Here is a 26954-nt window from a genome sequence, read left to right as displayed (position 1 = left end):
CCTGGGAAAGCAGCGGAGGATGGCTCAAGTGCTTGGGCCCTTCCCACCCACATGGGAGAACCAAATGAAACTCCTGACTCCTGGCTTTGGATCGGCTATTTTGGCATGAAACAGCGGTGAAAGATCCCTCTTTCTGTTTCTAACCTCTCTCTAACTGCCTTTCAAATAAATAAAATAAATCTTAAAAAAAAAAAAAAAAAAAGAGTCAAGTATTGTTCTTGTGTCCTACATGTTTTTTTGGCTATGTTAGGATGTTTTCAACTTAAATGCAGGATTTCTTACTTATATTTCTTCATTAAAAAATTATTTCCAAGTACTAAGAATCCATAATAGCTCTAAATTATTAGTGTATGCCTAATAATGTGTCCAAATATAGTAAGTATATGAAGTATAAACTGGCAAAATTAGGAGAAATTTATTAGATATAATCATTGAGATTCTGTTTTTAGTAATGAATAGATTGAACACACCAATTAATGGTAGATCGAAAATTTAAATGCCTTAATGAATAAGTTTTATATAATAAACACATGTGAAATCCATAAATAATTGGTGGCTGATTCTGCGATAGTTTCTAAATTGTGCACTGAGGTACCCATGGGCTTAACACCAAACTCAGATGAACCTTAGGATGTTGAAACCTAAGCTTTAAGAGAAATACAGTGACATCTTTCAGATACTACTTAACTATTAGGTTTAACACACTCAAAATAGTTTATCTTCTTTAAGATTGATTTATTTATTATTTGAAAGGCAGAGTTACAGAGAGGCAGCAGCAAGGATAAGGGGTTCCTCCATCCACTGGTTCACTCCCCAAATGGCTGCAAGAGCCTGCAGAACCTGGCCGATCCAAAGCCAGGAGCAAGGAGCTTCTTCCCGGTCTCCCACACAGGTGCAGGGGCTCAAGGACTTGGGCCATCTTGTACTGCTTTCCTAGGCCATAGCTGAGAGCTGGATGGGAAGAGGAGCAGCCAGGACTAGGACTGGCACAGGGAGCTGGATCGGAAGTGGAGCAGCTGGGATTTAAACTGGCACCCATATGGGATGCTGGCACTGCAGGTGTTGGCTTTACCTGCTATGCCACAGTGCCAGCGCCTAATGCATTCTTTTCAATCATATACTTTATCATAAAAAAAAGAAATAATTTCTTTTTAATTTATATGTTTCCCTTGTCTTTTATCCAAATGACAAGTTGTTTGGCCTTACATGTATGACAAGAAATTGTTGGGGATTTTCTTTGGCTTACCCCGTGGACTGAGAAAGTTTTAGAATTTCTAGTAGAAAGCAGATGTCAGCTAATTTCAGTGTGTTTTATGGACAAGTTCTCAGACTTCATGTAATTACGTTTCAAATCAGTGATTATGACAATTACAAAAACCTCATAGGAAAGTTTTAAGTACTTTTATATACATTGGACATCAACGAAGTCCTACTAATTAGGAACTCATGAATACTTAAATATGAACATGAGGGAAAAAAATCACTTGTCAGAACCTGTAGAATGTGATTAAATTAATACTTCATGAGGGAAATTTATAGCCAGAGGAGAGAAGGAACAGAATGAACAATGCTAAGAATTTTAAAAAGCATATTAATGGAACTATACCATAAATTGAAAACCATTAGTACATTAGTTTTTGATGCAGAATAAACCACTCCAAAACAAATAGATTAAAACAGTAGCCACTTTATTTGGTTCACCTGTCTGTGTAGTAGCAGAGTATTTGTTCTTTAAAGATTTATTTATTTGAAAAAGTTACACAGAGGGAGAAGGAGAGGCAGAGAGAGAGTGAGTCTTCCATCCACTGGTTCACTCCCCAGTTGATTGTAATGGCTAGAGCTTTGCCGATCAGGAGCCAGGAGCTTCTTCCGGGTCTTCCCATGCGGGTGCAGGGTCCCAAGGACTTGGGCCATCTTCTGCTGCTTTCCCATGCCGTTGCAGAGAGCTGGATTGGAAGAGGAGCAACCGGGGCTCGAACCAGCACCAATATGGGATGCCAGCACCGCAGGCAGTGGCTTTACCTGGTACGCCACTGCACCAGCCCCAGCAGAGTATTTTTTTTCTGTCTGGATGAGTTCAGCTGCTTTCTGCTGGGCTCCCTTGTGTCTGGTCAGCTGGTGAGTGGGTTGGTGACTAGATGATGTGGGATGGCCTCAGGTAAACATATGGCTGTTGGCTAGGCCCTTGATTTGTCCTCAACATACTTTCGTCCTCCACAGGCTTGGGGTTGATCACATGATGACAACAGAAAGCAGCAAGAGAGGTCATGTGCTGATGTGTAAGCAGTTCTCAAGTCTGCTTGCTTAATGCCCGTTGCCAAAGCAAGTCACATAGCTGGGCCTAGAATCACTGCAGGACTGGACTAGAGGCATGGATATGGGAAGGACATTGGCATTTTGCAAGCAATCTACCACGATTTGATTATGAGTAACTTTTTGCCGACAAATTTGAAAACTTAGGTGAAGTGGACAGTTTCCTAGCTGGGAAAAATTACCCAACCAATTCAAGAATGTAGGAAAAAAATGAATAAATTAATATTAGCTGAAATTTAATCTCTCCTACCTCTGCTGCAAAAGATAGTCTTACAGGTAGAACTCCAAGAGACATTCAAGGCACAAGTAACTTGAGCTTTGTTAAATGATTTCAGAACTGGTAAAGAGGGAACACTTCTTAACCTATTTTATGAAACTAACAAAACCATATTCCCCAGCACCTGTTCAGCAATGCTTAAAGCCAGTTAGCAATGCTTAAAGCCAGTTTTACTTAGAAAAATAGGGAAAGAAAAATCCTTAATATTAACAAATTGAGTCCAGTAATACTTGAAAAAAAAAATCAAGAAAGGCTTATCCTAGGACTTGCAAGTTTAACATGAGAAAATCAATTTGCTATATTTACAGATGAAAGGAGAAAAGTATAAACTCTCAGTAAATCTAAAAGAAGCTCGGTTTGATAAAATTAAGCACTAATTCATGGCTCAAAAAGAAAGAATGAAGCAAAGTATGAATGGAAACCAGATTCCTTACCAGATAAAGAGTAACTACCAAGAAAGATAGCATTCATCTTTTTTTTTTTTTTTTGGACAGGCAGAGTTAGAGAGAGACAGAGAGAAAGGTCTTCCTTCCGTTCACTCCCCAAATGGCCACTGTGGCCGGCGCGCTGTGCTGATCTGAAGCCAGGAGCCAGGTGCTTCTCCTGGTCTCCCATGCAGGTGCAAGGCCCAAAGACATGGTCCATCCTCCACTGCCTTCCTGGGCCACAGCAGAGAACTGGACTGGAAGAGGAGCAACCAGGACAGAATCCGGCACCCCAACCGGACTAGAACCTGGGGTGCCGGCGCCGCAGGTGGAGGATTGGCCAAGTGAGCCGCTACGCCGGCCTACTATCTTCAGATTGGGGATCTGTGCATATAGGAGATTGTGAATATAATGTTACCAAGGTTAGAGTAATTGGAAAGGAGGGATTGGTTAAATCTGTTGGCAGGTAAACTTTATTAAAATCTTTTAAATGGATTAAATTCAAAATATGTTTGAAATTACTATTTTATATAATAGATTTTTTTTAAAAGGTTTTACTTATTTGAGAGGTAGAGTTACAGAGAAGGAGAGACAGACAGGTCTTCCCATCTGCTGGTTCACTCTCCCAAATGGCTACAACTGGAGCTGGGCTGATCCAAAGCCAGGGGCCAGGACCTTCCTCCGGATCTCCCACTCGGCTGCAGGGGCCCAAGCATTTGGGCTTCTTTCACTGCTTTCCCAGGTCATTTTAGCAGGGAGCTGGATTGGAAGAGGAGCCGCCGGGACACAAGCCAGAGTCCATATAGGATGCCAACACTGCAGATAGAAGCTTAGCCTACTATGCCACCGTGCTGGCGCCTTTATTTTTAAATATTTATTTATGTGAGGCCGGCGCTGCAGCTTACTAGGCTAATCCTCCGCCTTGCGGCGCCGGCACACCGGGTTCTAGTCCCGGTCGGGGCACCAATCCTGTCCCGGTTGCTCCTCTTCCAGGCCAGCTCTCTGCTGTGGCCAGGGAGTGCAGTGGAGGATGGCCCAAGTGCTTGGGCCCTGCACCCCATGGGAGACCAGGATAAGCACCTGGCTCCTGCCATCGGAACAGCGCAGTGCGCCGGTTGCAGCGTGCCTACCGCGGCGGCCATTGGAGGGTGAACCAACGGCAAAAAGGAAGACCTTTCTCTCTGTCTCTCTCTCACTGTCCACTCTGCCTGTCAAAAATAAAAAATAAAAAAAAGTTTTTTAAAATTTAAAAAAAATATTTATTTATGTGAAAGGCAGGAAGAGAGAGAGAGAGAGATCTTCCATTTGCTGGTTTACTCCCCAAATACCCACAACATCCAGGGTTTGGCCAGGCTGAAGCCAGTAGCCAGGAACTCCAGCTGCATTTACCATGTAGAGGTAGGAACTCAGGTACCTGGGCCATCATCTTCTATCTTCCAGGCGAATTAGCTAGAAGCTGAATTGGAAGTGGAAGAGGGGACTGTGCTGTGGCAGAGCTGGTAAAGCCGCTGCCTGCAGTGCCAGCATCCCATATGGGCATCGGTTCAAGTCCTGGCTGCTCTACTTCCCATCTAGCTCTCTGCCAATGCGCCTGGGAAAGCAGTGGAAAGTGGCCCAAGTGAAAGGCCACCATAAAACACACCAAACACCAGAGTAAGGGAGGTTTATTGTCAGGGTGGGGGTGGAGGTGGGGACCCAATAGGCTGCCTCCCCAGGCATGAGAGAACAGCAGCCTGTACTAGGAGAACCAGTCTTACGTAGCTTTGCAGAGGGACGGAAGTAGGAGCAGCGAATCCCGTTAGGGTGGAGGTGGAGCTTACTCTTGGGATGGGCCATTTGGTCACCTGACTTTAGTAAGCTAGGTTGGGCTTAGGATCAAAGCTTATTGTACAAGACGGCGTCTGGGGCTTGAGATGGTGCCCCAGATAAGATGGCACCATTTTACTAATAACATGTGCTTGGGACCCTGCACCTGTGTGGGAGACCTGGAAGAAGCTCCTGGCTCCTTGTTGCAGCCATTGGGGAGTGAATCAGCGGTTGGAAGGTTCTCTTTCTCCGTCTCTGCCTCTCTGTAACTCTGCCTTTTAAATAAATAAATAAATATTTTTTAAAAATTGAAAAATACATTTGCTAGTATAGATTCTTGTTGATACAGCCAGATAACAAGAGTTTAAATCTGAAGAGGGTGGCCAACAGGTAGTATTTATGTTAGTGAAATCCCACTCCCCACCCTTAATAAGCGTAACAAGCCTTAACATTTGATACTTGAGCTTTTCCCATTAAGCTGGTTCTTTAAATTGCTTCAGGCTACCATTAGTAGTAAATACAAGAAAACTGACATACTAGTGGAAGTATTTTATAGTAATATGCACCCCCAAATTTGTCTTCTCTGGAGATCAAGAGGTACATTGTTGGTCTAAACAGTTGATGCTTAATAAAGTGCATGTATATGTAAAAGCTGGGCTGAAAACCAGTTAATTTGGTTACCAAGATCAAAATGTACGTTTGTCATTTACTTGAAGTATGCACATTTAATCATGCTGTTATTAGAAATTCAGTATTTATTTCTCAATCACCTAATAAAGTTGAAATTACTTTAAACTTATTATATTAAGAATTTATTTGAAAGAACTCCTATCAGTTGGTTCACTTCCCAGATGCCTGCAAATGACTGGTGCTGGGCTGTGGCTGAAGCAGGTCGCCAGACACACAATCCAGGTCTCCCATGTGGGTGGCAGGAGCCCAATTACTTGAGCCATCACTGCTGCCTGCAGTATCTGCATTAAGGGGAAGCTGGAGTCAGGCTGGTGCCAAGAATGGAATCCAGACACTCTGATGGGGGCTGCTGATGTCTTTTTTTTATTTGACAGATAGACAGTGAGAGAGAAAGACAGAGAAAAAGGTTTTCCTTCCGTTGGTTCACCCCCGCAAATGGCCGCAAAGGCCGGCGCTGCGCCAATCCAAAGCCAGGAGCCAGGTGCTTCCTCCTGGTCTCCCATGCAGGTGCAGGGGCCCAAGCACCTGGGCCATCCTCCACTGCTGGACTCCAGAGCTGGACTGGAAGAGGAGCAGCCGAAACTAGAACCTGGCGCCCATATGGGATGCCAGTGCCACAGGCGGAGGATTAGCCAAGTGAGCCATGGTGCCAGCCAAGGACTGCTGATGTCTTAACCTCTAGACTAAATGCTCCCTAAAGGTGAAACAGTTTTATTGGGTTTTTCACTAACAACAGTCTTTGTTACTTCTTATGCCTTTCAGAACAAAAGAGATGAACACTTATTGAAAAAGAGAAATGTTCCCCAAGAAGAAAGTTTAGAAGATTCAGATGTTGATGCTGATTTTAAAGCAGTAAGTTACCTTGCTTTTACAGTAGTTTTAAAATAATTTTTATAGTAACCAGGAGAAATTAGCTTTTAACTTACAATCAATTTCATGATAATAATTAGAGTATGATAACTCTAACTTTATAGATACTGTATTTAATAAATATAATTTTGCTAATAAAATCTGAACTACTTTTTTTCTTTTTAAGCAAAATGTAACACTAGAAGCTATATTGCAGGTATGGTATATTAATTTAGTATTCTCATTCTTAAATGTTTCTAAATTTTTAAAAACAATTTTTTTCTGAAATACACATTTGGTATTACAGAATGCCACAAGTGATAACCCAGTGGTCCAGTTGAGTGCTGTCCAGGCAGCAAGGTAAATACAAATTTGTCCAGAGAATTATGTCATGCCCCAAATGACCTGGCTGATAAGCTTAAAGGGAGTACGTTGTTATTTCTGTCATTTGAAAATTATGGCCATTATTTTCTTATTCTTTTTTTAGAAAACTATTATCCAGTGACAGAAACCCACCAATTGATGATCTAATAAAATCTGGGATTTTACCAATTCTGGTCAAATGTCTAGAAAGGGATGATAAGTAAGTATGGATTTGACTCCCTTCCCTTTTTTCCAGTTAACTTAAAATTTAGAATTGTTATGTAACCTGTGGATTCAATTTGGTGTTGCATTTGTTGTTTTTCAGTTCTCATGCATTTCATTGTTATTTTCTTACTCTGTGATCATAGTCAGCAGACCTAAAATGCTTTTCTTTTTAGTTTCTCAAGTGTGTGTATATGTCTATATATACATATATGTATGTATGTATGTATTTTAATTTAATATTTTTTAGGAAATATTTAGCTTCTGTTTATTGCCTATTCTAGTTTATATCAAATATTTATAATATTTACTTGTTAGGTTTTTTTATCAGTAATATTTTATAACAACTCAAATAGCATTTGAGTCACTCTTTGCTTATGAGTCTATATATAGATTAACCTCATGGCTGAGTCAACATAAATTGTTTCCAGAACTAAGTAGCCCTTTCTTATCCTGGGAATATTCCAGCCTACTGCTGTTCTTTTGTGTAGTCTTTAACATAACTCCAGCCATGATTACTTATCCAATCTCATGCTTTTTGTTTGTGGTAAATTAAGAACAAAGGGAACGTTTATAATTATGCTGAAGAGGAAAAACACCACTTAATATCTTAGGATCTTTGAGGTACTGGCCCCATTTTCATCTGTATTTAGAGATAGCTGGTATCATCTCTTAAACTTCATCAATTTGAATTAACTGGGGAGAATGTAAGTTTGAAATCCAGAATATTCAAACAAGTGCTGTATTTTGCATTTAAGAGCATTTAGAATGAAACTTGAGATAGTTTGCTAGATGTTGTTCAAGGACTTTTCAAGTGATTAGATAGTAATAGTGCTGTAGAAATGTCACCAGCAAGGGTTTTTAGTCTGTAAAAATACCTGCTGCTTGCATTGTGTGCAGCAACCCTTTTCAGCCCTCTCCCCCTAGGCCCTTAGCACTGTTTTGTTCTATTGTGTGTATTTTCTGTAACTCAGTTAACAGAGGTAAGTTTTGTTTCAGCTACTTAAAAATGAAATTCTAGGGGCTGTGGCTCACTTGGTTAATCCTCTGCCTGCGGCACTGGCATCCCATATGGGCACCAGGTTCTAATTCCAGTTGCTCCTCTTCCAGTCCAGCTCTCTGCTGTGGCCCGGGAGGGCAGTGGAGGATGGCCCAGGTGCTTGGGCCCCTGCACCTGCATGGGAGACCAGGAAGAAGCACCTGGCTCCTGGCTTTGGATTGGCGCAGCGCCGGCCTTTGCAGCCATTTGGGGGGTGAACCAATGGAAGGAAGACCTTTCTCTCTGTGTCTTTCTCTAACTGTATGTAACTCTACCTGTCAAAAAAAAAATTTAAAAAGATGAAATTCTATTCTACCTCTTTTATTTGGAGCCTTGTTTTTGTTCTTGGTTGTCATTTCTCCTTTTTTTCCTTTCTTCTTTTTCTATTCTTTCATCTAGACTCATTTATGAGTATTTTTCAAACATAGCATGTGTACAGAAAAATAATACAGCTTAATGAATAATTATAAAGCACAGACATGTAGAAAGCAAGAATATGCCGGTGCCGTGGCTTAACAGGCTAATCCTCCGCCTTGTGGCGCCGGCACACCGGGTTCTAGTCCCGGTTGGGGCGCCGGATTCTATTGCCCCTCTTCCAGGCCAGCTCTCTGCTATGGCCCAGGAAGGCAGTGGAGGATGGCCCAGGCCCTTGGGCCCTGCACCCGCATGGGAGACCAGGAGAAGCACCTGGCTCCTGGCTTCGGATCAGCGCGATGTACCGGCCGCAGCAGTCATTGGAGGGTGAACCAATGGCAAAAAGGAAGACCTTTCTCTCTGTCTCTCTCTCACTATCCACTCTGCCTGTCCAAAAAAAAATAAAAAAAATTAAAAAAAAAAAAAAAAAGAAAGAAAGCAAGAATAGAAAATTGTTGGGAACTTAGATCTGAGTTAGGAATTTGTCATGGGAAGTTGTATTACAGTGTAAAAGACTGTAGACTTCAAAGCTAAATAGACCCTGGTTTAAATTCAAGGTTTGTCATTGACCAAAACCCAAGTGGCTTTTGAGCCTTAGATACCTCATGTATAAAAATTAAGTTGAGGGGCTGGCACTGTGGCTTACCAGGTAAAGCCTCGGCCTGCAGTGCCAGCATCCCACACTGGCGCTGGTTCGAGTCCTGGCTGTTCCACTTCTGATCCAGCTCTCTGCCATGGCCTGAGAAAGCAGTGGAGGATGGCCCAAGTCCTTGGGCCCCCTGCACCTGCATGGGAGACCGGGAAGAGGCTGCTGGCTCCTGGCTTTGGATGGGCCCAGCTCCTACCATTTTGGTCATTTAGGGAGTGAACCAGTGGATGAAAGACCTCTTTCTCTCTCTTCATGTGCCTCTCTATAACTTTGCCTTTCAAATAAATAAATAAATCTTAAAAAAAAATTAAGTTGTTGTAAGGAATGGAAATGTTATGTACAAAATACTCTTTACAATACACTTAGGTTTATTTATTATTCACATGGCATCACTTTTTTGTACTATGTTTTCTCATGGCATATTGGAAGACTTTCCCTGGTGTTCTAATTATAGTTTCTTTCTTCTTTCCATTTTCCAACTCCTCTTGCCTTTTCATGCCAGACCAATAGCCTGCATAGCTCTCCTTCTAGTCTAAGACAACATTGATCTTGTTGTCCTTTCACTTCTCTCCTGCTTCTGATACTTTCTTGTCCCTTACCTTCAGCCAGCATCCATCCTGTAGTTCTCACCTGCTGTTCCGTTTTTCAACTTTGCTTTTTAACCTGCAGCGTATATTTTCCATCCTCATACCTTGCAGTATGTGTTTATTCTCCTTAGAACCTTTCCTTCTTGGATCTCTTTAACCTTTTAATAGTGGCAGCTTTACTTTCTTTCTTCAGTATTTACAGACTTTCTTCCAATTCCTTAACCTTTGACTTTCCGAGTTTTTGCTGACTATCTTGGTATTCTGCTTAGGGAAATTTATATTCTTTGATCTGACTATTCTGACTCAACGTAAGTAATTTCCCTTTCTTTCTTTTCTTTTTTTTTTTTTTTTTTGGACAGGTAGAGTTAGAGAGCGAGAGAGAGAGAAAGAAAGGTCTTTATTTCCCGTTGGTTCATCCCCCAAGTGTCCGCTATGGCCTGTGTGCTGCGCCGATCCGAAGCCAGGAACCAGATGCTTACTCCTGGCCTCCCATGGGGTTGTAGGGCCCAAGGACTTGGGCCATCCTCCACTGCACTCCCGGGCCACAGCAGAGAGCTGGACTGGAAGAGGAGCAATTGGGACTAGAACCTGGGGTGCCAGCGCCACAGGTGGAGGATTAGCCAAGTGAGCTGCGGCGCTGGCCCCTTTTTTTTAAAAAAAGACTTACTTCGGCCTGCGCCGTGGCTTAACAGGTTAATCCTCCGCCTTGCGGTGCCGGCACACAGGGTTCTAGTCCCGGTCGGGGCGCCGGATTCTGTCCCAGTTGCCCCTCTTCCAGGCCAGCTCTCTGCTATGGCCCGGGAAGGCAGTGGAGGATGGCCCAGGCCCTTGGGCCCTGCACCCCCACAGGAGACCAGGAGAAGCACCTGGCTTCTGGCTTCGGATCAGCGAGATGCACCGGCTGCAGCGGCCATTGGAGGGTGAACCAACGGCAAAAAGGAAGACCTTTCTCTCTGTCTCTCTCTCTCACTATCCACTCTGCCTGTCCCAAAAAAAAAAAAAAAAAAAAAGACTTATTTATTTGAAAGGCAGAGTTACAGAGAGGCAGAGGCAGAGAGAGGTCTTCCATCTGCTGGTTCACTCCCCAAATGGCCCAGTGGTCAGAGCTGGGCCCAGACGGAACCAGGAGCTTCTTCCAGTCTCCCATGCAGGTGCAGGGGTCCAAGCATTTGGGCCATCTTTTACAGCTTTCCCAGGCCATAGAAGACAGCTGGATTGAAAGTAGAGCAGCTGGGACTCAAACAGGCACCTGTAAATTATGCTGGCACTACAGACCAGGGCTTTAACCCCCTGTGCCACAGTGTCAGCCTCAAGTAATTTCCTTTTTAATAGATCTCTTTAACTTTTTTTGTCCATTCTGCATACAGTTGACTCTAATATTATTTTCTTTATTATTTTCAGAGCACCCTACAATTAGTAGAACAAATGCCAAATTTTAAAGCCTAGGACTTGAAAAACACTCCTCACTCCCCTCTCCCCCTCCCCCAAAACACATGCACACACTCCTGTTACATTTTGGAATTATCTCCTTGGCTCTTTTGATCTATTTCCTGTCATCCATACACGTGATCATTTCACTCATGATCTTTTTTGTTCACCACCCTGTCAATGCCTGCTTTGTAAAATCTATTTTTGAAAGCTTAATTCAGTTTTCACTGCCTTTGTGAGGTCTTCCATCACTATCCAAAATTATGAGGGTGCTTCAGAATTTTATAGAAAATATGAGTTTATTTTGCTGGAAAAATCATTTTGAATTCTATGAGTATTTTTAGCAATATCATTTAAGTGAGATGGTGAGGGTCTCATTGATACTAGAAGTGATTCTATAAATGCAAGAAATGTTTAGGAGGTAAAATTGACGTGATTCATATGTTAGATACAGTGCCTGTGGGAATGAAAGAAGTCAAAGAGAGTAATGACTATTTATAAATTGCCACTACCAGTGGATCTAAAGAAGTGAGATTACAGTGACTGGCTTTGGGAGCCAGTAAGATACACAGGTAGAGATGTCCAGCAGGCAGTTGTATATAACAAGGTGCAATCCAAGGACAGTGTAAGCCACAGGGATAGCCATGTAGGTCTGAGGTTTATAAATTTTAAGTGATAGTTATGTGCTGAAAAGATGTTTTAACTGTTTTTTGTTTGTTTGTTTGTTTACAGCCCATCATTACAGTTTGAAGCTGCTTGGGCACTAACTAATATAGCATCAGGAACTTCTGCACAGACTCAAGCTGTTGTGCAGTCTAGTAAGTAAATTAAATTCTTCATTCTTGGAATTTTCTTTTATGATGGTAAGGAAGTGGAGTTTTAATAAAGACTGAATTTTATGTAACATTTTTAAACTGGTGAATTTTACAAATCTTTTTCTATGATTGCTTTTTTTCAAACGGTTATCATTAACTAATTTCAGTTATAGTCACTGGTGCCGGCTTTGTTGCATAGAGGGTAAGACAACTGCCTACAACATTAGCATGAAATGTGAGTACAGGTTCATGTCCTAGCTGCTGCACTTCTGATTTGGTTTCCTGCTAGTGGCCTAGGAAAGCACTGGAAGATGACCCAAGTACTTAGGGCCCGTGCCACCCCTGTGGGAGACCCAGATGAGGCTCCTGGGTCCTGGCTTTCACTTGGCCCAGCATTGGCCATTGTGCCCATCTTTAAATCCAGTGGATAGAAGATCTCTCTCTCTCTTTCTGTGTAACTCTTTCAAAATAAATAAATGAGATTTTTAAAAAATCATGGTTACTAAAAAGGGAGTAGAGTTTCATCATTTAAATATATATGTATATATACATTTTAATATATATTTAATATATAATATTACATGTTTTATATAAAATATATAATATATATATTTAATATATACTGTTTTAAATTTCTATTTCTAGTTCCTTCAGAGTGCTGAGTGGTTTATATCTTTCAACATATATATATTTCTTTTTTCAAAGGTTTTTTTTTTTTTTTTTTTTTTTTTTTTACAGGCAGAGTGGATAGTGAGAGAGAGACAGAGAGAAAGGTCTTCCTTTTTGCCATTGGTTCACCCTCCAATGACTGCTGCGGCCGGTACATCGCGCTGATCCGAAGCCAGGAGCCAGGTGCTTCTCCTGGTCTCCCATGCGGGTGTAGGGCCCAAGCACTTGGGCCATCCTCCACTGCCTTCCTGGGCCATAGCAGAGAGCTGGCCTGGAAGAGGGGCAACCGGGATAGAATCTGGCGCCCCAACCAGGACTAGAACCCGGTGTGCCAGCGCCGCAAGGCGGAGGATTAACCTGTTAAGCCACGGCGCCGGCCAACATATATATTTTTATAATTTTTCTTACCTTAAGATAGACTAGTAATTATTTGTGTATTGACCAAAGCTGACATAAGCTCTTTGAAAAAACCCTAGGTATCACCAAGTATGTTGTTTTTACATTGTGAGACTTTAGGTAGTAAGCAAGGTGATTTTAAGTAGTAGTTGATAAAACAATGAAGTTATATTGAATCATGTAGTAAGAATATTATTCTCTTTAAACTCTTTTTCAGATATTTCAATAAGAAATGTCTAAGAAAGTTTCTAGTTCGGTGTTATTAACAAAAAGGGAACAAATTTTAGATTGGGACTTTAAATAGAAACTAGTTACACAGAGTTTAATAACAGTGGTTTATTTTTGTTGTTTGTTTCTTGGTTATCTCTTTGTGGTAAGTGATACTGGTCTCTTTTCTATGTAAGTGATAAGTAAAAAGTAAGTTAAAAAGGTGAGTCACTTAAAACCCTCATTGATGATGGGAATGTAAAATGGTGTAGTCATTTCCCAAAAGGTTAAATGTACAGTTACCATATGACCCACAGATCTACTCCTGGGTGAAACCAAGAGATAGGAAAACATGTCCACATATGTTAAAAACATTGGTATTCATAGTAATCCAAATATCCATTAACTATGAGATTAACAAAATATGGATAACAGTGGGATACAATTTCAGCAATAAAAAAATAATGAATTTCTGATATGTGCTGCAACATGGATGAACCTGGAAAACTTTATAGTAAGTGAAAAGAGCCAGACACAAAAACCCTTGTAGATTATGATGTCATTTATATGAGATGTGTAGGGCTAGGGGAGTGCGTAACAGAAGAGTAAGTTGGGGGGCAACTGTCATGGGCATGGAGTGCTTTTGGGGGTGATAAAATGTTGTAAAATAAGTTTGTGACAATGCACAACTCTGAAAGTACTAAAAATAATTGACTTATCCATTGAAATAACTTCTGTTGCATATATTTTTGTCTAAATAAAGCTGTTAACAGTGTAAACCAGGGTGGGCATTGTAGCACAGTGGGTTAAGCCGCTGGTTGTGACACTGTGTCACATGTTGTAGTGCTGGCTCTGGTTCCAGCTGGTCAGCTTCCCATTCGACTCCCTGCTGATGCACACTGGGAGGTAGCAGGTGGTAGCTCAAGTGCTTGGGTTCCTGCCGCTCACATAGGAGTCCACAAGGAGTTCCAGGCTCTTGGCTTTGGTCTAGCCCAGGCCTGGCTGTTGTGCTCATTTGAGAAGTAAGCCAGCAGGTGGGAAATCTCTGTCTTTGCCTCTGTCGCTCTGCTTTTCGAGTAGATGAAAATAAGTCAGTTTTTTAAACTGTGCATCAATTTTAATAAGAAAGTTAGATAATACAGGTGTGGCATAAAACCCTGGAGGTAGTATACAATTGAAATTAAAATGTCTTGAAAATAGGTGTAATGTGTAAGTTGTGTGAAGAGTAAGGATTATAATGACAAACTATTGTAAAATGTAAAAAGACTCGTGAGATTAATCAGTCCTTTGGGTAATCCCATCTCAGGAATTGAAATTAATTGACCAAAGTATTACACAGTAAGTTACTTTTTTTTATGAATTAGCAGCCTTTAGATACTATCAGTTCATGTGTTGCTCAACTATCACTAGAGGAAAAATACTGAAATTGATTATTTTTAGGGTAAAGATATTCACCATGTTTATTCTTTCAGTGAACTGTAATTGGGTAACCACTTATACAATGCGTCAGGTTTTATGTATTTTATCAGCATATTAAGGCTGAACTGTATAACCTCATCAGCATTTTTTTTTCAATATAAACATTTTTCTTTTATTACAGATGCAGTACCTCTTTTTCTGAGACTTCTCCATTCACCACATCAAAATGTTTGTGAACAAGCAGTGTGGGCTTTGGGAAACATCATAGGTAAGTCCATTCAGCTGTGAAAAGACTACAATTAAGAATCTTAATTAACTTTTTTCTTACATTGGCATAGCCATTACACACTATGTTTCCTCTGAACTTAATGTGAGCTGATTATCTTTTTGCCTTATAAATACAAACTTAAGGTGATGCCTCTCTGAAAAATATATACATTTGCTATCAGTATTGGTAGGTTAAATTTGTGTTCCCCAAATCAAAATCTGGAGAAACAACACTTTGACTAATGGTGAGGAAACATAGAGAACATCAGTGTCCCAACATGAGCCATTGCATACATTTCAGACTTTCTCATCCTGAATGTAATTTTTTTTTAAATACAATTTTCATTTCTGTAGGTGATGGTCCTCAATGTAGAGATTATGTCATATCACTGGGAGTTGTCAAACCTCTTCTGTCCTTCATCAATCCCTCCATTCCCATCACCTTCCTTCGGAACGTCACATGGGTCATTGTCAATCTCTGCAGGAATAAGGATCCCCCACCGCCTATGGAGACAGTTCAGGAGGTAAATGAAGAATTGTAAAGGCCAGATTTTCCCTATGTTTATGCTGTAGGTATTCATGCACAGGGAATGAAATAATACATACACTGATTTCATTGCAGGTGACATGCCATATTTAATTACTCCTGTGAATAAATTTTAATGTCATATGGTACCTGAAAGAATGTCAGTCTTCATAATGCTTACTTTCCAATGACCTTTTCTGAAAAAGAAACTTTGTAAAAAATCCAAACAGAAAAACATAAAAGGAGAAAAAATAATTCTAAAATGTTCTGACTGCATTGCATTCATTGATGGTTTAATGCTTAAAAAAAATAAATAAATAAGGGGTTGCTACATATAAAACTAGTATACTTACTATAAACACAAATGTTCTTGAGTAAATTTGTCTTAAATTCAGTTGATTTCTGACAAAATTAATGTTCTTAAAGTGTGATATACTTTGTATTAAATCTGCTAATTAAAATGGTAAAACCACTCCTGTGTACATGTAATATGTAAATAGATCTGCCTATTTTGAGTTTTAAAACACTTACCTTTTATTCGTTTGACTATGTAGAGACTTGTTGACTCTATGTCTTTATGAGCCATAGCTTTTAGCCAGAGTTTGCTATCTTTGGTTGTTATGCATAGGTATGCAATGTGATTCCCTCTGCTCTCTCCCTCCCAGATCTTAAAAAGAGATTTGTAAGCTTTGGATTCAACAAACAAAGCTTTATGTTGTACTTCTTAATTTCATGACTAAAGCTGAATTTAGAATCTTTAATGTGAGTCAAGTAGCTCATTAAATAAAATCTTATTTTTACTTTTAATCAGGTAAGTGAGACAATGATGGTAATTGGAAGATTAGTTTTTCCTAAATAGCTGTAACTATGTACTCGCATCTCCATTATTCCTCCTTAACATAGTCATAAAGAAGTTTATTGAAAACGAATGAACGAATGTTTTTTCTTTAAGGTAAATTATCTTTGCCAGATTTGTTTGAATGTTCTGATTGAACATTTAAAACATGCTTTTGGCTTTTCCAAACTTAATTTATCAGATTTATCTTCCTAATAGACAAATTTAACATTGCCTTTCTTGCCCTACAAACAGTTTAACTGCTTTTTCTGTCATGGTTGTTTATTTTGACAAATACATAGTTATCATTTCTAGTATTACCTATTGTTTATCTTCTTTCCTCAGATTTTACCAGCTTTATGTGTCCTCATATACCATACGGACATAAATGTAAGTAAAGCAGATTTTGCTCTTAATGGGACTGGGAGGGTTTTTAAATAATTATCAGTATGTATTTTATCAACTTGTCAAACTTCTACAGTTTCTCAGTAAGTCTCAAAAATAGGATAAAGGTTAAAGTAGCTTCATAGTGCATGTAATACAGGCAACAAAAATACTAACATTAGAGAAATTATCACATGTAGTTTATTAATTCATTTCATTGTTAAGTAGGTTTTTTTTTTGTTTTGTTTTGTTTTTTGTTTTTTGTTTTTTGTTTTTTTTTTTTGACAGGCAGAGTTAGACAGTGAGAGAGAGAGAGAGAGAGAAAGGTCTTCCTTCTGTTGGTTCACCCCCCAAATGGCTGCTGCGGCCGGTGCACTGTGCCGATCCAAAGCCAGGAGCCTGGTTTCCCATGCGGGTGCAGGGCCCAAGCACTTGGGCCATCCTCCACTGCCCTCCCGGGCCACAGCAGAGAGCTGGACTGGAAGAGGAGCAACTGGGACAGAATCTGGTGCCCCGACCAGGACTAGAACCCAGGGTGCCGGCGCCGCAGGTGGAGGATTAGCCTATTGAGCCGCGGCACCGGCTAAGTAGGTTTTTTTTTTTTTTTTAAGGATTTATTTATTTGCTTGAAAGGCAGAGTTATAGAGAGACAGAGGGAGAGAGAGAGAAGGAGAGACAGAGGTCTTCCATTTGCTGGTTCATTCCCCAGATCTCTGCAATAGCCAGAGCTGCACCCATCTGAAGCCAGGAGCTTCTTCCAGGTCTCTCACACAAGTGCAGGGGCCCAAGGATTTGGGCCATCTTCTACTGCTTTCCCATGCCATAGCACAGAGGTGGATTGGAAGTGGAGCAACCAGGACTGAAACCGGTGCCCATATGGGATGCCGACACTACACAGATGGCAGCCCTACCCAGTATGCCACAGCACCAGTCCCTGTCACTGATTTTTATTTATTTATTTGAAAGGCAGGATAACAGAAAGAGAGAGACAGACATCTTCCATCCTCTGGTTTACTCCCCAAGTGCCTACAACAGCCAGGGCTGGGCCAGACCAAAGCCAGGAGCTAGGAATTTAATCGGGATCTCCCAAGTGCATTTGCAGGAAACTGCCCCAGGCACTCCCACATGGGACATGGGTATACCAAGTGGTGGCTTAATTTGCTGTGCCACAATTCCCACCCCAGTTTTAATGATTTTATATGGTATTTTTTTTTATTCCTGTTACTGTACAATGATCAGTGGAGCTTATTCTATTTTTCTCAGCTCATACTCTCATTTTGGAATCTTTAGGTTTATGTTTTTTGCCACACTTGGGACATTTTTCACCATTGTTTCTTCAAATATTTTTTCCAATTCCGCTTATTAGAAGGGGCCCGGATGGCATTTGTTAGATCTAATGTTATTGTGCTAAAAGTTCCTGAGGCTCTGTTCACTTTCATCTTTTCATTCCTTCTTTTTCTATTATTAAGATCGGATGGCTTTTATTGATCTGAGTTTGAGTTCATTGATTTTTTTTTCCCCTGTATTTTTTTCTTTGCTGAAACTGCCTATCTTTGGTTCAAATATATTCATAATTGCTCACTGAAGCATTTGTTTGTTATTTGAAAGTCCTTGTCCAGTATCCTGTGTCATCTCTGGGTTGGCGTCTGTTGATTGCCTTTCCTCTTTTGTGTTGATTTTCCTGATTCTTGATATGGTAGGTAGTTTTCAGTGTGGCTGTATATTTGAGGTGTTAGGTTGTCAGATTGTGTTTTTTGTGTAAATCTTGTTACCTGTAACTGCCAGAGTGGTTGGTAGCCAGGCTTTGTTCACACCTAAGCACCTGTACACCTCTGACTGGGAGACCTTCTCACTGCCACATGGGGTAGTAGATGAACTCTACTCTCAGGCATAGCTTTTGTCCTCTCATTTTTTTAAGTTGAAATAATATTTTTCCAGTCCTTGATCTCAATCAGATGTATTAAATACTCACCATCAGACTTCCACTGACGTTTCCTCAGTCATCTGTTAGATGAAAGAAGCTTATACTCTAGTAAGGTTTTGGATAAAGATAGAGAGCTAATGTTTTTGGCTTTGCAGGGTACAGTTTCGTGTCCCCCCCCTCTTTTAAGATTTATTTATTTATTTATTTGAAAGGCAGAGTTAGAGAGATTGATCTTCCAGCTGCTGGTTCACTCTCCAAATGGCTGCAGTGGCCAGAGCTGGGCTGATCTGAAGCCAGTATCCAGGAACTTCTGGATCTCCCACATGGTGCAGGGGCCCAAGCACTTGGTCCATCTTCCGCTGCCTTCCCAAGCACATTAACAGGGAGCTGAATTGGAAGTGGAGCAGCCGGGACTCCGACTGGTGCCCGTAAAGGTTGCTGACACTGCAGGCCACAACATCAGCCCCCAGTCTCTGGCCTTCTGAGATAAACTCACTCCTCACTCTTCTTTGAAGTCTCACACAGAGGTTAGGACAGGAGGTTCAAACAAAAGCTAGAATTCATTTTTTTCTTTCCTTATAGGTAATTTGAAATTTCTAGTATTCTGACTTGTAGTAATGCTGAGGGCTTGGGTTGTATATGGTTTTATTTGCTCTTCTTATTTATATGCTTTTTTGAAGGATACATGATTTCAGGTGGCTGCTATTGTTCTAGGACAGCAAAGTGCAATAATACGAATCTTACATGAGATGAGGCTGGTGGCTATATTCCTCTATGAAGACACCAAGGAAAGCCATGTACAAGCTCCTTTATGTTGAATGAGTTCATGAAGTCTCTGAGCCTAGTGTTCTTTTTTAATTAATTAATTATTTATTTAAAAAGCAGAGATATTTATCTGTTTAGTTTTTAATAGTCTGCAAAGTTGAATTACTAAGCATTTGAAAATCAGTAGAATAAGTACATAATCTTTTTCGTGTCTTCTAGACTTGAAGTAGCATGTTGCATTGACCTCATTCTATATGTGTTTTCATGTCATTATTTGGTTTCTGACTTTGGGAGCAGAGAGAATTTCTGTTCTGCCTTTTTTCTTTTTTTGTTTTGTAAGATTTATTTGAAAGGCAGAGTGCCAGAGCAGGGGGGAGAGAGAGATCTTTGATCTGCTGGTTCATTCTGCAAGGACAGCTGGGTTGGCATAGGTTGAAGCCATAAGCCAAGAATTCCATTTGGTCTGCTTCTTGGGAGGCAGAAATCCAACTATTTGGGCCATCACTGATACCTCCCAAGGTCATTAGCAGGAAGCTGGGTAGGAAACAGAGTAGCCAAGACTGGTATCAGGCATTCTGATATGGGACATAGGTTTCCCAAGCAGTGGCTTAACCTACTACACCACAACACCTGCTCCTCTGCCTATTTTTAAAATGATTTATCTAATACATAAATGCTAAGTTGGGATAAAAGTTGTCCCAGACTTCTATGTGTCAATTTTGTGCAGAGTGATCTGATATGGACTTTGAGAGAGGGTGTAAGGACCTACTACTTTCAATAGATTGATCATATAGGCAGATATTTTTGTTTACATGCCAAAAGATAAAACTTGGTTACCTTTTCTGTCACACTTCTGAGATAGGTTCTGTAGTTTAGGCATTGAAACAAATACATGAACTGGATATTCTTCTTTCCTTCCTGTAGATTCTTGTAGACACTGTTTGGGCTCTATCATACTTGACAGATGGAGGTAATGAGCAGATACAGATGGTTATTGATTCTGGGGTTGTGCCATTTCTTGTGCCCCTTCTGAGCCATCAGGAAGTAAAAGTTCAAGTGAGTATTTTTAAATCTTTTTTACTTGTATAGAATTATGTCTGCTATAATTAGTTAATTTATACAACTGTGCTTAAATTCTGTCTATAAACACTTATTTTCCAGATTTTTCCCATAGTCCCCTATGATGATTTTGTTGATTTCCAAATATTTGTCTCCTTCAGATTGTTTGCTGGATTTCAGACTCATAGCTAATTGTTTCTGACCATTTGGACATCCTCTGAGAAATCCTACAAGCTTTCCATTGTATTCCAACCAGACAAAATTGAAATGATCTTCTCCTATGAACCTGTTCCTCTTCCTGTATCCCCTTTCAGTGAATAGTGTGGTCTAAGTTAAAAACCTTGAATTCTTTTTTTATTTTACATTCCATTACTGAGTCTTTTATGATTATTATTTTTTGGTATAGTTTTCAGATCTGCCTCTCCTTACCTGTATTGAGCTGCTATTTAGTGCAAGATTCATGTTTCGTGTATTTTTTTTATACTTCTGATAATTGTGATAGCTGCTACTACCCTACTTCTGCTAAAGTAACTTCAGGCTCTTCTTTTAACATCTTTTTGTGGTGCCAATTTAGTAATAGGTAAAAATTGCTGTTTAAAAATAAATATTTGGTTTTATTTTAATTCCCTTCTTTTTAAATTTTTTGCAAGAATTTTCACACAGTTTCTCCGTAAAGTTCCATTTTTTTCTTGTGGGACTGCTGTTTAAAATTCACACCTGCTCAGTCTGCTTGATGCTTTGTCAGAGAATGAAGAAAGTGTTCATTGTTTACTCTTTGCGTTTTTACATTTTCTCAGAATTATGAAAAACATTGACTCAGTTTCATCATAAACAAACAAACTTACAGAGAACATTTTATCCCCACTCTAGACGGCAGCACTCAGAGCAGTTGGCAACATAGTGACCGGCACTGATGAGCAGACGCAGGTTGTTCTCAATTGTGATGTCCTGTCACACTTCCCAAATCTCTTATCACACCCGAAAGAGAAAATAAATAAGGTAAGACATGTAATGTCCTCATCATTCTATTTCTTGTTCTTTGTTCACCTCATTTTTAACTGTCCCCTTGTTTCTTTGATACTCATTTGACTAATTTTCTTCAAAACCACTGTAATTAAGATGAGAATTGTTTTAAATGCCATCTGTAATTGTTTCTTTGAATTTTTTTAAAATTTATTTGAGAGGTATAGTTTTTTGAACTTCAAATTCTTCCTCTAAGAGGTTCCCGGATTATCACAGAATAAAAACTATTTTTAGATCAATTTTTTTTTATTAAAAAATATTTATTGAGAATCAGTGATAAAGGGAGCACTCCCATTCCCTGATTGACTCCCCAGATGCCTTCTGTGGCTGAGGCTGAGCTGGGCTGAGCTGAAGCCAGGAGCTAGGAACTCAACCCAAGGTGAGGGAGCATAGAAAATCTGCCACAGAAATGAATGGTATCCATTCTTTTTTTTTTTTAAAGATTTATTTATTTATTTATTTGAAAGCCAGAGTTTACAGAGAGAAGAAGAGAGAGGGGTCTTCCATACGATGATTCGCTCCCCAGTTGGCCGCAACAGCCAGAGCTGTGCCGATCCGAAGCCAGCACCCAGGAGCCAGGAGGTTCTTCCAGGTCTCCCATGCAGGTGCAGGGGCCCAAGGACTTGGGCCATCCTCTACTGCTTTTCCAGGCCATCACAGAGAGCTGGTTTGGAAGTAGAGCAGCCGGGTACAGAAGCGGCGCCCATATGGGATGCCAGTGCTTCAGGCGAGGGCGTTAACCTGCTGCGCCACAGCACTGGCCCAATGGTATCCATTCTTGAAGAGAGAATTTAATCTCCCTATAAAATTGAGATCTAAAGTGGAGATCCTAAATTCAAAGGTTATAAGAAACTGTTACTTTTTAAGATTTCAAGCTTTATATATAAATCTGTTAATTTTATAATACTTAATTCTCTTTACATGTGGCTTTCTTCACATAGCATATTTTCAGAATCATTCATTTTGTAGCATGTGTCAGAACTTCATTCCTTTCTTTTTAATTTGAGCGGTAGAGATAGAAGGAGACAGAGAGAAAGGTCTTCCATCCACTGTTTCACTCCTATATGGCCACAATGGCCGGAATGGGCCAATACGGAGTGAGGAGCTTCTCCTCGGTCTCCCACGTGGGTGCAGGGGTACAAGCACTTGGACCATCCTCTACTGCTTTCCCAGGCCATTAGCAGAGAGCTGGCTCAGAAGAGGAGCAGCCAGGACACTAACTGGCACCCATATGGGATGCCGGCATTGCAGGCGGAGGCTTAGCCTACTGATCCACGGTGCTGGCCCCAATGTAGTTTTATTTGCCTAAATTCTGCCATTCCCCAAACACAGCAGAATTGATCATTTCTTCCTCTGTTTCATAATTAAATATTAATTAACTAATAATTAAAATAATAGTTGCTTGACTATATTTTGACTGCTGGATTTTTAATGAAAAGAAGGTTGTCAAAAATCATATTTTGTAGATACAGTTGTTCCAGTGAAGAGGATGAAACCAGGGACTTTCAGACTCTAGGCCAATTATTTTTACTATAGAAATTTCCACAATATAAGGTGATTGTTATAGCTGAGTGTATCCATAATTGGAAACAGCTAAGAAATGAAGAAGCCAGATAGAAGTAGGTAGAGAGAGGTTTTGGTCTGTGATACAGTATGTCCTTAAGTGAAAGTATCGTAGAGGGAAAGGAATAGGTATGTATGAGATGCCTACTTGACTAATGGTAACTAATATTATAATACTTCTATTTGTGGCTTGCAAGTCCTTTAAGGTTTGAATATTTATATTCTATAAACACATCCTAGACTAGTTAGATGCTTAGTTTCTGTAGAATAGTTGAATTAGTATTTCTTATGACTAAATGTTTTTAAAGCAAAGCAGCTTTATTTAACATAGTATTCAGAAATTCAATCTTGTGTTTATTTCTGTCTTTCAGAGGGTGCTAATACACAGAGCTATAAGCTCCATAAATGGAGATTTTTATGTTTTGTTTGCTGCTGTATCATCATTCTCTAGAGAAATGCCTGGTGGCTAGTGGACTTACATATTATTGAATGATTAAGACCAGATATACGAGTCCCAAATATTACAGATGGAAGTTTGCTTGTAACTCGTTTAAAATGAGAAGCTTTATATAACCTAATCCTTTTTAGATGCAGTCTCTAACATGGGCAGTTTTGTTACTATGTATGTAAGATATCTTAAAAATATAAAAGCATTAAAGATATAATTTCTCTCATTAAAGTGACCTGTATTTTATTCAATTAGGAAGCAGTATGGTTCCTTTCCAACATAACAGCAGGCAACCAGCAACAAGTTCAAGCTGTAATAGATGCTGGATTAATCCCTATGATCATTCATCAGCTTGCTAAGGTCAGTCATATCGTGAGTTCCTTCTTGTTGGCTTAGCTGTTACAACCAAGGCTTTTTGGACAAAGAATTCATTTTATGATTTCTTTTTTCAACCTTTAGGGGGACTTTGGAACACAAAAAGAAGCTGCTTGGGCAATTAGCAACTTAACAATAAGTGGCAGAAAAGATCAAGTGAGTTTGACAAAACTCTCATTTTAATAGTGGAAAATATACTATTATGATGTTTAGGAGTTGCAGATTGTTTTTAAGCTCTGTCCTGTGGCCTTTTTGGGGACAAGGTAATTATGTAAATAAAAATATTTCTCTTCTGTTGTCTAGGTTGAGTACCTTGTACAGCAGAATGTAATACCACCTTTCTGTAACTTACTGTCAGTAAAAGATTCGCAAGTTGTCCAGGTGGTTCTAGATGGTCTCAAAAACATCCTGATCATGGCTGGTGATGAAGCAAGCACAATAGCTGAAATAATAGAAGAATGTGGAGGTAAGAGTGGATTGATTGAAGAAAAATCCTTAAGCACTAGAATTCTGAAATATTAGTTCCCTTAAGGTCAATTGATTAGAAAGAAAATTATTAGCATACAGTGTTGTTAAATGACTGAAATATATTTCTCTTCTTTACTATTAGGATTCCAAGAAGATTTTCCAAAAACACATTAGTCCATACTTTGTAAACACTGGTTGTGAAGGTCACCTTTCTAGAGATTGACATTGCTTTTTAATGGACACTATTACTCCCTTTTTTTTTTTTTTTTTTTTTTTAAAGATGTATTTATTTGAAAGGTAGCATTTGAGGCAGGGTAGTGGGAGGGTGAGTGGAGAGAGAGATTTTCCACCTGCTAGGCAATCTGAAGCCAGGAGCTTCTTCCACATGGATGCAGGGACCCAATATGTGGGCCATCTTCCACTGCTTTCCCAGGCGCATGAGCAGGGAGCTGGATTGGAAGTGGAGCAGCCAGGACTTGAACTGGTGCCCATATGGGATGCCAACGCCACAGTACCTCGCTTAATCCACTATGCCACAGCACCGGCCCCGTCACTAATATTCCTTTTGAAGTCAGTGCATGGTAACAAGTAAAAAGGTTTGCTGGGGACGGTGCTGTGGTGTAGCAAGTGAAGCCGCAGCCTGCAGTGCTGGCATCCCATATGGACGCTGGTTCAAGTCCCAGCTGCTCCACTCCCAATCCAGCTCTCTGCTATGGCCTGGGAAAGCAGTAGAAGATGGCCCAAGTCCTTGGGCCCCTGCACCTGCTTGGGAGACCCAGAAGAGTCTCCTGGCTTTGGATGGGCACAGTTCTGGCCGTTTTGGCCATTTGGGGAGAGAACCAGAGGATGGAAGTCCCCTCTCTCTCTCTCTCCCTCTCCTCTCTCTGTGTAACTCTTTCAAAGAAAGAAAATGAAAACAATGAAACAAAAATAAATGTGATAGTAACATTTCTAAAAAAAAACAGCTTTGCTAACCACTGCAGTAGATAAAAGCTTTGTTTAACCCAGCATTTCTCAGATTCTTTGATAATGAAACAATTTTTTGTTTGTTCTATTATGTGGTTTAATAGGCCCCACTTTGGGAAATACTGTTTCATACTGTTGGAAGAGGTTAATGGTTTCTGAGTCATCTAGATAGTTTGTTTCCATCTTCTCAGTTTAATGGTTTTTAGGATTGCCACAACTGCCTGCTTGAGTTAGTACTACAGAAATTATGTTGAAACTTTAATGAGAGTGCTCGCTTCGGCAGCACATATACTAAAACTGGAACAATACAGAGAAGATTAGCAAGAAATTTTAATGAGAAAGAACCGTGATTTTGAAATACTGTATTATTCTCTGGTGATGAAATACAAAACATTTTTAAAAATCCTGTTCTTAAAGGTACCTATTCAGTGATGTCATGTTCTGTATTTTACATTTTACTGACTGCTTTGTAGGAATGTTCTATCCATTTTTGAACAGAAAACAAATGTAGTCGCATCCTGGAATGTTTGGTACAGATAGTGTTCTTTAGAACAGGAAGAGATTATCCCAAGAATGTTAAGTAAAGTCTTGTCCAAGGTGACAGAAATATATAGTTAATAGAAGCAAAGTTGAAATCCATTTCTTCTTACATATTAATTCACTGTTTGTTACTATTTTATGATGTTGCTTCTTTCTGTGAGAATAATAATTAGGATACATTTATTTAGGATTTTATGATATACTTTACATCCATTATCTTTGACAAATATTTTCCCTTTTTTCTGGTTTGTATAATACTATGTAAATGGGGAAAATACAACTATAACCTAGTAAAAAAGACAGTTCAAGGAAGAATATTGCTAAGGTTTTAAATGTGTAAACTTGAGCTTCTGATGCATGGAGTTAAGTGTGTTGGAAATATATATGAAGCCATTCTGTGGTTATTGGTCTAAAAATTATTTCCCAAGGTTTATTGTAACTAGGTCATAGAAGCCCTATTTACTTTTTTTAAAAAGAAGTTTTTAAAAATCAAAACTCTTCTTTTTGTGCCAGTTTTTGAATTTCTAAAATGCTTTTATTTTTTTTTTTTTTAAAGTAGTAGCATTCAGAAAGCAAAGAGAAAGACCCAAATTACTTTATGACATAGTATGATGACATTATAGCAGTCTGGAAAGACTTCAGATCTTACTGTCACTAATCTTCCCTGTAACCTAAGTCTGTTGACATCTGTGTGGCACACTTTCATCTGTCAAATGGAGGGTTTGAGTTTTTCAGACTGTCTGCCTGCCTCAGGGACCAGGGTAACTCAAGGGCTTCTAAGGAAGAAGGAATTAGTGGTGTACTGGTCCCCAACCAGAGAAGCTCAGGTTTTTACCCGTTTTGTTTTCCTGATGACAAACTGTCATCTTTTGTGGGATATAGGGGTATGCAGAATTCCTTAGTATTTTCCATGATTAAAATGAGCACAGTTTTGATCACTGTCTCTTTAATTATTTTTATTATTTTTATAAGGTTTGGAGAAAATTGAAGTTTTGCAGCAACATGAAAATGAAGACATTTATAAATTAGCATTTGAAATCATAGATCAGTATTTCTCTGGTGATGATGTAAGTATATATTAAAATATTTCTGCCTATAAATTTGAACCTCTCTGAATTTAGTTTTCTTTTTATTTAAGGAATAACATAAGTTTCCTTAAATTTATATTCTGTGTATATATACTTATGACTTACATTTATGCTATATACTATTAAATACTCCAACCAGTAACTTCTTTTAAGTA

The 26954-nt window shown here is 39.6% G+C and overlaps 1 protein-coding gene and 1 non-coding gene across 2 annotated transcripts in view; both read left to right on the top strand.

Moving 5' to 3' along the window:
• KPNA3 (karyopherin subunit alpha 3) overlaps positions 1 to 26954 on the top strand; it is a 101714-nt gene that overhangs the window by 71141 nt on the left and 3619 nt on the right. Inside the window, exons 3-16 of the mRNA XM_062194235.1 lie at positions 6274 to 6363; positions 6548 to 6577; positions 6668 to 6720; positions 6848 to 6943; positions 11795 to 11880; positions 14750 to 14836; positions 15190 to 15359; positions 16542 to 16586; positions 20194 to 20325; positions 21199 to 21327; positions 23618 to 23722; positions 23822 to 23893; positions 24041 to 24203; positions 26684 to 26778. Coding sequence (XP_062050219.1) covers positions 6274 to 6363; positions 6548 to 6577; positions 6668 to 6720; positions 6848 to 6943; positions 11795 to 11880; positions 14750 to 14836; positions 15190 to 15359; positions 16542 to 16586; positions 20194 to 20325; positions 21199 to 21327; positions 23618 to 23722; positions 23822 to 23893; positions 24041 to 24203; positions 26684 to 26778 — 1353 coding nt within the window. The remainder of the gene's footprint in view (positions 1 to 6273; positions 6364 to 6547; positions 6578 to 6667; positions 6721 to 6847; positions 6944 to 11794; positions 11881 to 14749; positions 14837 to 15189; positions 15360 to 16541; positions 16587 to 20193; positions 20326 to 21198; positions 21328 to 23617; positions 23723 to 23821; positions 23894 to 24040; positions 24204 to 26683; positions 26779 to 26954) is intronic.
• On the top strand, positions 25439 to 25545 carry LOC133762639 (U6 spliceosomal RNA). The gene has a single exon (XR_009866311.1). It is a non-coding gene; the product is annotated as a U6 spliceosomal RNA (small nuclear RNA).

This window comes from Lepus europaeus, chromosome 6 (assembly GCF_033115175.1).
Source record: "Lepus europaeus isolate LE1 chromosome 6, mLepTim1.pri, whole genome shotgun sequence".
In the NCBI taxonomy this organism is placed as follows: domain Eukaryota; kingdom Metazoa; phylum Chordata; class Mammalia; order Lagomorpha; family Leporidae; genus Lepus; species Lepus europaeus.
Note: the sequence above shows the minus strand (reverse complement) of the source record. Positions and strands in the feature narration are given on the sequence as shown.